Source organism: Salvia splendens, chromosome 22, assembly GCF_004379255.2.
Source record: "Salvia splendens isolate huo1 chromosome 22, SspV2, whole genome shotgun sequence".
NCBI lineage: Eukaryota > Viridiplantae > Streptophyta > Magnoliopsida > Lamiales > Lamiaceae > Salvia > Salvia splendens.
The window spans coordinates 22,890,824-22,904,941 of NC_056053.1; the positions used below are offsets into that span (position 1 = coordinate 22,890,824).

Genomic DNA, 14,118 nt, shown 5'->3' on the forward strand with positions numbered 1-14,118 from the left:
AAGTTACAAAGTAATATAAGAAATCGATTATCTCCACTTTTCATTACATATATAGTTTTTTTTTCACATAAATCTAAAATTTCAGTTATACTTGAATTCATACTTTTTATGCTTTCATGACTAGCCCTAGCATATTTTAGAAGTATAATTAATGTTTAAATTTCATCTTATGAACTATATATACGAACTTATTTGATTCTTAATTACTTGCTATCTTATTAAGACTTCATTAATGTTCATGTATCACAATTAATAGGTTACTTAAATAGTGCAATTCCTACTACTACTACACATATCACATTGTCACGTATAAATAATTAGGCCACCGATACTTTGTTGACTTCAGAGTACATATATGTTTATAGGGATAGTGATAAGTTGCAAACTTTAAATATTGTATAAATTTCAAACTATGATTTGAACTGTTAGAAATGTTAACAGATGGCAAAACAACAGCAATAAAAAATTTCAACACAATATCAATTGTTGACATTGTGTTGACATATTTTGTTGCTATTATTTGGTCATCTGTTGACATTTTCTAACAGTTCATATCATAGTTTGAAGTTTGTACAATATTTGGAGTTTGCCGTTGATTACGTCCATGTTTATAGGAGTATTATATTTGTTTTCTATCTTCAATTCTAGAGGCGTGGCCTTTTGAATAACAAACCATTTTTTTAATTTTATTCAAAAAAACATAATTAATAATGATTATATTAGATTAGAACAATTAATTGCTGCCTAGCTTCGTTCAAATTCCGTTGATTTGATAATTTATTTTGGTTAGGAATCAACATTTTATTACTCCACAATCTTGATTTTCTATAAAGATGGAATTACACATTCCTTTCTTCGAAATCACCCTTATATATTTTAGATTTTATATATTGTCTATTGTGGAAGATTAGATTAATTAGTGAGTTTTTAATCTGATCCAACGTTCAATATTGTTTGGGCTGATATGGTTTGCATTTATCTTGTGTGTAAAACTATACCATTCTATATGATTAAGTTTTTAAAAGCAAAAAATAAATTATGTTCAGCCAAATTTAAGCCTTTATTGAAATATGGAGTTAAAGGGTTACTACTACTAGTATACTTTTTATTTTTTTGGTATACCTTACGTAGGAACTAGACCTTCCTTTTATTCTTCGGAATTAGCCCTTTTCCGATATCATTCCTATTCCATCATCATCTCATTCATTTCCCATGTTGATTACATTCTTCCATTCTTAACTATTTTCATTTTTTCACACTAATCAAATTCTAATTTTTGGTTAATTTGTTTTAATGTTATCGATACCATGCAACGCAAAAATGTACGAGTACAACGACACATTAATTTAATTACTCTCTCCGTCCCAACTAAGTTGAGTCGTATTTCTTTTTGGGATGTCCCAACTAAGTTGAGTCATTTTTCTTTTTGACAAAAAACAAAACATCCAATCACTCTTATTTTATTTCATCACTTACTTTACTCTCTCTTTATCTTTCCTACTTTATTCATCTCTCTTACTTTTCAACACAATTTCTTAATCCCCGTGCCCAAAAGTTGTGACTCAACTTAGTTGGGACGGAGGGAATACTTATTTCATACGATAGCAAATTAAAACAGTCATATTGGCTAACCAGAAGCAAATTTGTTACGACTTTTTTAGCGAATTGGCATGTGTACGAGCCAAATAATATCCTATAAACTCTAATATTCAGCATGACAAGTACTTCTACTTAGGGGGTGTTCGGTTGGCAAGATTAAATTTCATGATTAAATATGTATCATGTTTGATTCATAAGATTGAACCCTTCAACTGAATCTTAGATAGATAGTCTCATGATAATTAGTCATAGCCTCCCCCCTCCAACTAAAATAATCCCACAACTTAATCCTAGATGGATAGTCTCATGATATTAGTCATGGTAACCGAACGCCACCTTAGTTTCCCATTCGTCTTGCCGGTTAAATTGTGCTCTATTTTATGTTTTTTAGCTATAGTTACTATCCAACCAACTTAATTTAGGTCGATGTTGTATTGTTGTAAGTCTCGTAATCTTGTTTATATCTCTTGTTCATTTTGCTTATTTGCTACGGGTGCCTCTATACCTTCCCGTTGTCGTTCTTATTTGTTTTAGATTGGGAGTGACAAAAACATGTTGCTCTACCTTTTAGTTTGAACATTTTCTCATATACAAATATTATCCTTAATTTGGGGCAAGATGATAAGCTCCAAAATACCAACCTTTTAGTTTGTACATTTTCTTTCATATACAAATATTATCCTTGATTAGGGCCAAGATGATAGGCTCCAAAATACCAACTTATTTGGAACCTTTCATGTCTAAAAACAAAGTAACATGCATATCAATCAATGTAAATTGGACTTGCAACATGCGTAAATTGGTCATAATTTTTATCACATCCTCCATTCCTAACTAAATTAAAGGTTTACAATCTCCCAGGTCAGAAAATATAAAACACGTGATCATTGATTGCCCCAACTCATTTCAAGAATATTGAATCCCCTAACTCCATCGTTACAAAATTTGATTTTTCATTTGTGGGGGTTAGCTATTTCATGTTCTTCCCATATATTTGTGGTTAGGATTAAATTTGGTGGGTGGAACTTCTTAGGGTTGAAATTTGTTTCGTTTTATTTTATATGAAAACTAGTCGAGTTTAAACTTAAATGTTTTTTGCTAGTAGAAAGTAGCATTATTTGATGTTATGAATAGAATGAACATGGATGGTACTATCTTTTAAGGCCATAATGTGGTATGTATGAACACTCTAATCCAATAGTTTGTTTTTTGAATAAAATTGTTAAATTCCAACCTTGATGTTAGATTTTTAATTTTAATCTCTTTTTTTTAAAAGCAAGGTATGGCCCTATGGCTATGCATAGATAAATCAATTAGACATATATTGCTTTCATGGAACATGTTTTCTCATGTCAACAATCGACCAAACATTCCAGTGAATCTCGATGGCAAATAAGTCGGAGAAGGATTGCCAAAAACGTGTATTGTTTTCAATTAATACTAGAATTGTTTGTTTTTAAGAATAAAAATAATATTTTAAAATTTGATATACAAAATAATACTATAAGCTTAGTGCACCAAATACTACCAAATATTCCAACAAAAATGACACATTTTTCATCTAGTTTATCCCAATAAAAATGACTCATTTCTAAAAATGAAAACACAATTATCTATATCTCATTATTTCCTTTAACATACAAAATAATAATACATAACCTCAAGAACAATTTTCCTTGAGACAGAGATTATACTAAATTTAACTTGAGACTTTATATGTCTCAAGCTAATAATACTAATCAAACACAGCTTTAGCCGTGAGTTTTAATTTAATACGGCTACCAAACAAGCCAATACACATACAATAACTATATTATAGTTAAAATAAATAAAACATAAATATGACAATTACGGCTTGAACTGCGTGTAAATATAGAGGTGCACTAAAACTTTGGCAAGTGGCAACAATGACAGATTCATGAAATAAAATTCGTGTGGCCGGATAGAATGAAGAAGTCGTCGGCGGCACTCGAAGGCAGAGGCAATGCGATAGGTCGTTGGCAATAGACGATGAGCGAAGAACAAAAGTAAATCCTAATCTCAAAAAAGTTAGGACAGAGCTACCTTAACATGAGATCGCCCATAACTCTAATTGTTCGAATTAATGAAATTTTCTGATCCTCATTGGCCAAGTGGCAAAATGCAAAATTTTCCTTGTAAAAGCAAAATTTGAAATTAATACACGTAACGAATAAAAAAGGTTATACCCATAATTCAGATAAATCTATTGGGCCTAAGACCAATTTGAACTACTCACAGCAAACCCACATAATTCGGATCCGAGGGCCCAACCCGACTAAACGGAGTCACTAGAATTCAAACCCAAATTCTGAGACATCTTGAATCGTCCGATCTCAACTTCATGATCTGACGGCTCAGCTACAGTTTACAGAGTGTATTTAGAGAGAGAGAGTGAAGTGAGCGCTTCTTCAAAAATTCAAATTATCAAACCAGATTCATCCCGCTCCACTTTCCGCTCTTCAATTCTCACACACAACACATAGTGGAGCAACCAATTGCGATCGATAGCAGATCTTAGACGCATACCTAAGTGCGGGAGCTCAGATATGTCGTCTCGTCACGAGAAGGAGAAAGGCGTTAATGTTCAAGTTCTCCTCCGTTGCAGGTAGTGTGCATTAATTTGAAAATTAGGGCTTTTTTTCTTACTGAATTTGTGTTTCATATCGACATGATTTCATTGGCCATTTCGCAGACCGTTTAGCGACGATGAGTTGCGGAACAATGCGCCGCAGGTGGTTACGTGCAATGAGTACCAGAGAGAGGTCTCCGTTTCGCAGAATATCGCTGGAAAACATATCGATAGAAATTTTATGTTTGACAAGGTTAATTTTCATATTCTAATACGATTTCATTTTCCTAGTTTTCGTGAACGAGCATTGATTTGTATGGTGTATTGTTGTAGTAGTGTCTTTTTCTTTATGATTCAGTTGAAATAAAAACATTGTAGAAGCATTTGGCTTTAGGTTTTGGAACTAATCGAGTTGAGTTTAAAATTAGTGTTGTTGAAGAAATGAGTAGATTTAGGGTTTTGACAAGCATTTCAATTTTACAAGAACTGTGTTATAGTTAATTTTCATATGTAGGTGTTTGGGCCTAATTCCCAGCAGAGGGATCTATATGACCAAGCAGTTATCCCGATAGTAAATGAGGTTTTGGATGGTTTTAACTGTACAATCTTTGCCTATGGACAAACTGGCACTGGAAAAACATACACCATGGAGGGAGAATGCAAGAGGTCGAAGGTAACCTACATAATACAGTTTCAGTTACCTTTTTTGTTTTTATTGGGTAGCTGAGTTTGTTTTGAAGCTTGATTTACTTTTATCTTGAAGAGTGGTCCAAATGGAGAATTGCCTCCAGGAGCAGGAGTCATACCCAGAGCAGTAAAGCAAATATTTGATAATCTAGAAGGTCAATGTGCAGAGTATAGCGTGAAAGTCACTTTCTTGGAGTTATACAATGAAGAAATAACTGACTTGCTGGCTCCTGATGAAATATCAAAAATTGCTTTGGAAGAAAAGCAGAAAAAACAATTGCCACTCATGGAAGATGGCAAAGGTGGCGTTCTTGTGAGAGGACTCGAAGAGGAGATTGTGACAAGTGCTTTTGAGATTTTCACGTTACTTGAAAGGGGATCTGCAAAGCGTCGAACTGCAGAAACCCTGTTGAATAAACAATCAAGGTTTTACATGATCCTGGCAATCTGAATATGGTTATATATATTCTGATGAAATATATCAAAATTGATTCCCTTTCTTTTATTGTTTTTGGTTGCAGTCGGTCACATTCTCTATTTTCTGTAACAATTCATATAAAGGAATCAACCCCTGAAGGCGAAGAACTAATAAAATGTGGCAAGTTGAATTTGGTTGATTTGGCGGGTTCCGAGAACATCTCACGTTCTGGTGCTAGGGAGGTAAGATCTCGCATCTTGCTGAAGTCTTTTAGTTATAATCTGTTAGACAATCTGTTAAAGTTTTTAATATCATAGTGCTTAATTAATAATCTCTAGTTATAACTTATAATGATGTCTTCATTTTTCTTATATATTATTCATCAATGTTTCTAGGGAAGGGCAAGAGAGGCTGGAGAAATAAACAAAAGTTTACTTACCTTAGGGCGTGTAATAAATGCTCTTGTCGAGCATGGCGGGCATATTCCTTACAGGTTGAATTTTCAATCATGAACTTGATTGTTTCAAACAAATTGCAATTTGTTTATAAGTACATTTGAGTCCTATGTTTTATGTCTCTCAACAGGGACAGCAAGCTAACACGTCTTCTACGAGATTCATTGGGGGGGAGAACAAAGACATGTATCATTGCCACAGTATCACCAGCTGTACATTGTCTTGAGGAGACCCTCAGCACACTAGATTATGCCCATAGGGCTAAGCACATAAAGAATAAGCCCGAGGTCCGTTGCAACAGTTATCTTTTCATAGCTCCTGCTTCCTTGATTTATCCTTCTCCTTTTTGAGGGCTTTGTTCTTGTATGTTACTTGAGAATAACTGAGATAGGTTTGTCCGTGTAATCTTATTTCTTATGCTCGGTTACCTGGAACAGGGTTTTATTTTGTTGCACATGTTGTCATGGGCTCAATGCAATCAGTTGTTTTCCTGTCATAATTATGCTAGACAAAACTAACTGAACTTTCAGAGTTTTCTCATATTCATCACAGTTATCTTTGGGATAAAATACTGATCCTGAACATTATGATCTTGTTGATTGGTTTGTATTTCTGTGACAATATGCAATTTCAGATGGCTTCAAAAGTTATCTTAACACATCTCTACTTATAGGTGAATCAAAAAATGATGAAGTCGACTCTTATCAAAGATCTCTATGGTGAAATAGAAAGACTGAAAACAGGTACTTGTTTTTATCTCTAGTTAGCTATGCATTCATCTAAGCTTCTTTTTAAAGTCATAAGTACTACTTTTTAGACTTAATTTTACATTCACTCCCACACACACAGAGGTATATGCTGCACGGGAGAAGAATGGTGTGTACATCCCCAAGGAGCGGTACTATCAAGAGGAGAGTGAGAGAAAGGTGCTCATACTTTGAATATTGTTTTCTTTTTTATCCATACAACTTTGCTCTTCTGGTTCATTGAATATTTTCATATAGTATTATTCAATGGCGAGAGGCGTATGTTGCTCAGAATAACCATATTCCTTTTTAGTTTTTCCGAACTACAATTATGAATTAGCAAATGAATTATTATACATCATGTTATTTGTCATTGCATCATCTTTTGTTTTGGTTTATTGTTTAGGCTATGGGTGATCAGATTGAACAAATGACAGTGACCATGGAAAACCATCAGAAGGTAACACACTTTATTCTTTTCAGGATCTAGCTAAAACTGAAATCTTATAAAATCTAAAAGTTGAAATATGTACACAGAAAACAGAGGAATTGCAAGGAAAATACAATGATCAGGTCCAACAATGCTGTGCTTTAAGCAACAAACTTGATGCAACCCAAGTAAGTTATATTTACAGGTTACTGTTTTGTGTTATATGATTCCTGAGTCTTATGCCTAGATGTTTGCAGAAAGATTTAGACTCAACTACCAAGTTGTTATCAAACACTGAAGATGAGCTAAGGCTTTGCAAATATTCCCTAAAAGAGCGAGACTTTATCATCTCTGAACAGAAAAAAGCAGGTATTTGGTTATAACCTGCGGTTGGACTTTTCTCGTATGGTGCCCATTGCTTAGTGTCTAACAAGTCTTCTGATAATTTTATAGAGAATGCATTGGCTCATCAAGCATGTGTTTTGCGAGCTGATCTTGAGAAGTCTCAAAAGGATAATGCTTCACTATTTCTCAAAATTGGTAAGCAGTTTTTTTTTGTATCCTCTAGTATCAAGATTTTAGTCCGACACAACTCAGAGCTTGCAATGGTTATTTCTTTCAGCAAGAGAGGACAAACTGAATGCTGATAACAGATCGACTGTGAATACATTCACATTTGATCTTACCCAGCAGCTTAATACCATTTCTAGCTCACTGGTTGCATCTGTATCCCGGCAAAAAGAGCACCTCCAGTGTGTTGAAAACATCTGCAACTCGTTTCTTCAGATACATGATAAGGTTTGCTAAAACTGTATTAGGTGGTTGCTACTCGCTAAATTTTGCATCTTTCCTTGTAGTTTATGTTAATGAGTGTTCTGGAACATTAGTTCTGCTTGTCTGAAGCTAGTACATCAGTATATGCAGTCATCTGATTGGATGTTTCTTGTAGGCTCATGTGGAACTAAAACAGAAAGTGAGTTCTTCAAGGGCTTTGTATGTATCTCATTTTGAGGCAGTACAAAATGTTGTCCATTTGCACAAAGCTGGTAGTAATGCTGCTCTGGAGGAACTTTCTGCTTTGGCTTCTTGTAATTCACAGTCTATTGAAGCAGTATGCAAACACTCTCCTTTTACTGATTATTTTCCCGGTGGTCATTGCTTTGTTAGATAGAGTCTAATGCTTCTTTCTTCTGAATTGTTCAGTTTTTAGCTGCTGAAGCTGTTGAAGTGAAATCAGTTTTCAATGATCTTCATGATATTTTATCTAGTCATCAAGGGGAAATGGCTCACTTGGCAAGAGAGCTTCGACAGGTTTTGGATATTCTCTATGTAGAATCTTTTTGGGCCTCTTTCCAGTATTTTTTATCCTAAGTAGATACATTTTGTATGTGCAGAGATTTATTGCAAGTACAGAACACCTAACAAGTACATCAGAATCTATTCATGGATGTGTTGATAAGATTTTGGAAGAATCTAAAAGGCTCAAATGTCATGCAACTCAAGTTGATGAAATTCAGATGAAGAGCATAGCAGAATTTCGGAATTCTTATGAGGTTTAGCTCTAGTTGACATTTTTGACTATGCTTCAATTTTACTATTTTTTTACTCTAACACGTTTGATGTTTGCAGGAACAATCAAAGTCAGAAGCAGAGAAGCTCATTGCTGATATGACCTCTCTTGTTTCAAAATGCATGCTTCGTCAGAAAGAGATGGTTCTGATCATTTTTGTTTCAGTTCAGTTATCTGTTTTTTATGTTTGCATTTATTGATATGCAATCTTTTGTAAACAGGTGGAAGCAAAGCTGGATAGTCTTAAGGATAGTGCAATCGGAAATAAGATATTCTTGGATGGCCATGTTTCTACAATTGATGGGATTACAACAGATCTTAAAAGAAAGTGGCAGGATTCCTTTACACATGCAGATAGTAGTTTTAAGGAAAATGCTGATTTCTCTGCTGCCAAGCATTGTCGTATGGAGTTGCTCATGCAGAGATGGTGAGAATTTGCTGCTATGAAATCATTGTTTTGTCTTATCCATTTTTACTGATTTCTTGTCCTTTCTTACTCAGTGGAAGCAGTGCTGATACTGCTTTGACGCGGTGGCAAACAATGCAAGAATCTTTGAATGGCATGGGAAAGCAAAATTCATTAGCCATTGACGCACATGTTAGGTTGGTTCATTTACTTTAAAAGACTTGTTTAATTATTTCACTGAAAGGAAAGAGGACAGACTAAATAATACACTCACTGGCTAATCCAAATACCATCTTACTTTCTGGATCCTACTATTTGTATCTATTTGTGATGCCTGATCCTTTTTAATTGCGCAATGAGATCTGTAGGTATCAGACACTCTGTGTTCGTTCTCTGTCAATATATGATCTTACATTCATTTTAATGGATTCTGTTTGAAATTTTTTTATGCATTAAGTGCTTTATTCTTGGTGGAATGCATCTTTTCAGGAATATGCATTATAGCAATGAACAGCATGATGCTGAAATTGAGTCTGCAAGAGAATTGGTTGAGGAGGACATCAAAAGAAATAGCGATGATATTATTCAGTGTTTTGATGGTCAGTTTTTCCTGATATTCCTATGATAATTGAAAATTACAATGTCTAATCTTGTGTTATGGAATTCTTTGCTGTGCATTTGATGGAATGGTTTATACCTTAAAATGGATATCCACTTCGGATTGACATTATATCTTTTTTTATCCAGGCTTGTCAGAACAAGAGAAATCATCTGTTTCTGAAGTTTTGTCTACCTCTAAAGAGCACTCAGAAACGATTCAGAATCTTCTTAACGATCATTCCCAGCAGTCAGCCTGCATTGAGCAACATGCTATTGATACTTTTGGGCAGAAATATGCGGTATATTCTTTTCTACTTCAATGGTATTCTTATCCTTCTCAAAAATCTCGTGTAGTTTAAGAAATAGTAACACGAAACATAGCACGTGGCTATTAAAATATATTGCACCTTTTAGCATGTTTCTATGTGGACATTTGTATTGCTTCATTTAGGTTGTGTTCATCAAAGTATTCATCTCATTCAATCTGTTTAAGCCTACACAAAAATGACATTCAGTTTTGCTTTCTTGATGCTAGGACTACGAGCCTACTGGCATGACACCTGTTCGAAGTGAGCCTGATATTCTGGGCAAGGAGACTATCGAGTCACTCCGAGCAGTGCCTATGGAGGCCCTTCAAGAAGAGTTCAGGGAAAACCATCCATTTGAATCTTTTCATGCCAAGCAAGTGTGGCCTCAGGTTGCGCCTCGTGAGCCGCTGTCGGAGATCAACTAATAGCAGCCATGGCTTAACCTTTTTGGCATGATGACTCACTCCCTAACTCTGGATTTGTACTTGTATACATCAATATGAAATGATGCATGAGATCATAGGGAAAAGTAGTTGGTCTTTGTAGGGCATGGTGTTTGTTGTAGGGATTCTCCAATACAAATGGATCCTTTCTTGGGATTTATTGAATATTGTAAACTTATCATTGTTCCATTAACCACTCTTATTTAAGAAAGTGCGAAAATTTGTCAGCTTGAAATCTTCTTTCGAAAGATAAAGCTAAAATGATACTCAACTCTTATTTAAGTGTTTTTAACATTACTAAAACTTACCGTTTTATATACGAATGAGATTATGAGACAATTTCAAAAAATGAAACTATAATTTAATATTTTAATGTTAATTATTACTATGAAATTAGCTAAAATTTGACTAAACAACGAAAATAATGTGCATAAATCATTATATTGTTCAACGTGAATATGTAGATTATCCAAAAGTACTTTGTACTCATGGTTTTGTACATGTTCAGAATTAAATTTGTGATTATTAGAATTTGATCAAATTTGATGATATAATTAATTATTTTTTAATGTATGTGGATCCGATTTTTCTTTAAATCTTAATACTATTTTTTAAATTTATATAATCGATTATTAATTGACGAGTATTATTATTTTATTAGGATTAGGTTTTGGTTTTGGTTTTGTTTTGCTTTTCCATTTCCCTATTTATTTGTCGTTCCCTTCGCCAATTATTCAGAATTCATCCACCACTAGGTCAAGCCGTCAAGGCGCCGCCTCCACGACCACCGCTATTTATACGGCGCCGAGGTAATTCTGCAACTACGCTTGTTATCACTCAACCAGTTTAACTATTTCTATTATTTTCTGTTATGCTTTCTCTTTTCTTACACAAATCCATTTAGATACTCCTTTTGAGCATTTCCCAAATTCGATTTCAGATCTTTGCCTGTGATGCTGTTACTCTGTTTCGGTAGATGCTGACTATATAGCCACTTCATATGTTTGACGAAATGCTTAAGAGGGCTGCGATTGAGTCCTTTTTCTGTTGTAAAGGACCTGATTTTGGGTTTCCGGTTTTAGGCAGGTTTTTGAAGGGTGGGTACGAGTCTGATGTGGTAACCTTTACCACTCTTGTCAAAGGGTTTTTATTGGTTGGAAAGATCCTTGTTGATATGGAAATTGTTGGCCGAGGAACTGTGTGAGTCTAATGAATATAATGTCTTGATTAATGGGTTATGCAAAGCTATGTGAAGTGTTTACGCTCAGCTGCAAACCTAATGTTTATACGTCCATTTTGGTCTTGGACAATGCGAACCAACAAGCCGAGCAACATGATTTTGTTGCTTCATAGCGATGGTAGTCTCCATTTAATGTTGTGACATATAATTCAATAATTAAAGGGTTATGTATCATAGGAAAAGAGGATGAATTGTTTTATATTTGAAATTTTTCGGCAGAGATGATGTTCCAATTGATATGACAGAAATGGTGTTCTAATTGATATGAGAAAGAAACTTGCAATAGCTTGCATTTGTATTTGTATTTGTATATCTATGTATGTTCCAATTGATATGACAGAAATGATGTTCTAATTGATATGAGAAAGAAACTTGCAATAGCTTGCATTTGTATTTGTATATCTATGTATGTAAAACCTTATAGAGAATATTCTCTTGATGATTTAATGTTCATAAGCTTTGTCTAATTTTTGAAACAATTTTTGATTATCTCTGTGTTCAGGTTCTTGAATAATGAGAAAATGTGTAATGAGAAAATGTGTAATGAGAAAAAGATGTGATTCTCATCCTCCTCTACTCTTACTGCATACGAGAAATTTCGGAATATGTGTTTAAATTTGCTGACCTTTCGAGATAAGGGATTCAATTCGCTCACCTTTTGAAATATGGGTCTGAGACACGCGAATTTTTTGGAATTAGGGTTTTACACTTTTTTATATTTATTCTCTTCATTTTTCTTATTATTTCTCTTTCAATAATTATAGATTTACTAAACTATCATTTTAACTCGTCTCTCAAAATTTTCATTTTACCTCCCTCCAAACGATTTGTGCTCCACTCTTTAAAGTCAATCTTCTCTCTCAAATTCTCACGTTCACGCCACCAAGCACTTTATTCTCACAGCCTCAGCCCTTTTCCAGTGGCTGTGTATATCTTCAAGTGTGTTATGTGTAACACCCCATCTCCTTATCATCACATTGGGATCCAAATCAATCAATTCATCAAGGAAAGCAAACATATTTTATTCATGACATTGAAAACACCATGGCCGAAACTTGCTTCGCGAAAGGCAGACCGCTCAGGCTGCTCCTTATACTTGCTCGCTAATCCTTCTCGGCTCCCACTATCTCCAATTGTAATGTGTACAAATCCACAACCACAAGGATCGGATTTGCCATTGAAGACACGTTTTTGTGTAGCAAGATATTTCAATCAATCAATTCTGTGCAGCTGAAGCAGAGGCTAGACGGAGGAGAGAGTGGAAACATGGATTATTACGCGTTGATGGGATTGAGGAGAGGTTGCTTGAGATCGGAATTGGAAAGAGCGGCGAAGAGTGGAAGCGGAGGTGGTGAAGGGTGGAGGCAGAGACGGTGAAGAGGCGCCGGGAAGAGGTGGCGGCGAAGTGGAAGGTGGAGGTGGAGGCGGAGTGCTTGGCGGCGTGAACGTGAGAATTTGAGAGAGAAGATTGACTTTTAAGAGTGGAGAGTAAATCGTTTGGAGGGAGGTAAAATGAAAATTTTGAGAGATGTTAAAGGATAGTTTAGTAAATCTATAATTATTGGAAGAGAAATAATAAGAAAAATGAAGAGAATAAATATAAAAAAGGTGTAAAACCCTTATTCCAAAAAATTCGTATGTCTCGGACCCATATTTTGAAAGGTAAGCGAATTGAATCTCTTATCTCGAAAGGTCAGCGAACTTAAACCCATATTCCGAAATTTCACCACTGCACACACACCAATTTAATTATATGGAAAATTATACTCCTATATGATGAGAATCTCATTAAAATTGTGAACATTTTTATTTCCATTTTATTTCCTTTCTCTTTTAGTACTTTTAATAAAATAAAATTTTTAAAAAATATGACATCTATGTTTAGATAGAGAAATAGTGATGTCAATAATGCTGAGCTATGTTTAGATTTGTTGTAAATAGTTGTGCAAAATGTGGGTAACGAATAAAGAAAGTGTTTGAAAAACAAATTAAGATTTTCATGGTGCCGGTAATTAAAATTATATTTACGGCTTAAATTCCCTTAGTTAATGCTCCCCCTCCAAAAACTTACAAAGTTATATTCCATCTGTCCCATGTTATTCGCACTTTTCATTTTTTATCATAAATTTGAGATTGAGTTTTTAGTATAATTAAATTATTATTTAAGTGTATTGAGACACACTACTTAATAAATGAACAACTAAACCTAATATATTAATTAAATACATTAGTCCTAACATAAACTATAAATAATATAAATAATTTGAGATGAGCTGAAATGGAATGGTGCAAGTAACATGAGATGGTGAGAGTATTTGACACAGGTTTTAACGTGTAACTAATATAATAAGGGAGAGGAGAAAAAAATAGTGGCAGTAATGTTAGTGGCTTATGATGTCCGCGTTACTAGTAGTTCAAAACTTTCATTATTTAGTTTGTCTTACTTTTGGGAACGGTCCAAAATGGAAAAAAATTAGTCTATTTTTTTTTTGACGGATGGAGTATCATAAATACCAAATTCAATTTCACAATTAGAGCATCTCCAATGCACGGATGTCCCATTCGGACATCCACTAGGACATCCCAAAAACACCTCATGCCACGTCACTAGAACTTCCCATCCCAC

The 14,118-nt window shown here is 34.5% G+C and overlaps 1 protein-coding gene and 1 long non-coding RNA gene across 2 annotated transcripts; both read left to right on the forward strand.

Annotated features, from left to right (window-relative positions):
- The first annotated feature begins 4,043 nt into the window (after positions 1 to 4,043).
- LOC121786125 (kinesin-like protein KIN-5C) lies at positions 4,044 to 10,487 on the forward strand. The gene is made up of 23 exons (XM_042184666.1): positions 4,044 to 4,225; positions 4,313 to 4,442; positions 4,704 to 4,862; positions 4,953 to 5,302; positions 5,398 to 5,536; positions 5,690 to 5,787; positions 5,880 to 6,036; positions 6,423 to 6,492; positions 6,599 to 6,675; positions 6,902 to 6,955; positions 7,033 to 7,113; positions 7,183 to 7,294; positions 7,379 to 7,465; positions 7,548 to 7,723; positions 7,875 to 8,036; positions 8,129 to 8,236; positions 8,320 to 8,478; positions 8,555 to 8,638; positions 8,717 to 8,922; positions 8,997 to 9,098; positions 9,391 to 9,500; positions 9,649 to 9,800; positions 10,037 to 10,487. The coding sequence occupies exons 1-23, from the start codon at positions 4,167 to 4,169 to the stop codon at positions 10,232 to 10,234; spliced, it is 3,030 nt and encodes a 1,009-aa protein (XP_042040600.1). The 5' UTR covers positions 4,044 to 4,166; the 3' UTR covers positions 10,235 to 10,487.
- Positions 10,488 to 10,933: 446 nt separating this feature from the next.
- Positions 10,934 to 11,911, forward strand: LOC121786221. The gene is made up of 2 exons (XR_006047128.1): positions 10,934 to 11,061; positions 11,193 to 11,911. It is a non-coding gene; the product is annotated as an uncharacterized LOC121786221 (long non-coding RNA).
- Positions 11,912 to 14,118: the final 2,207 nt, after the last annotated feature.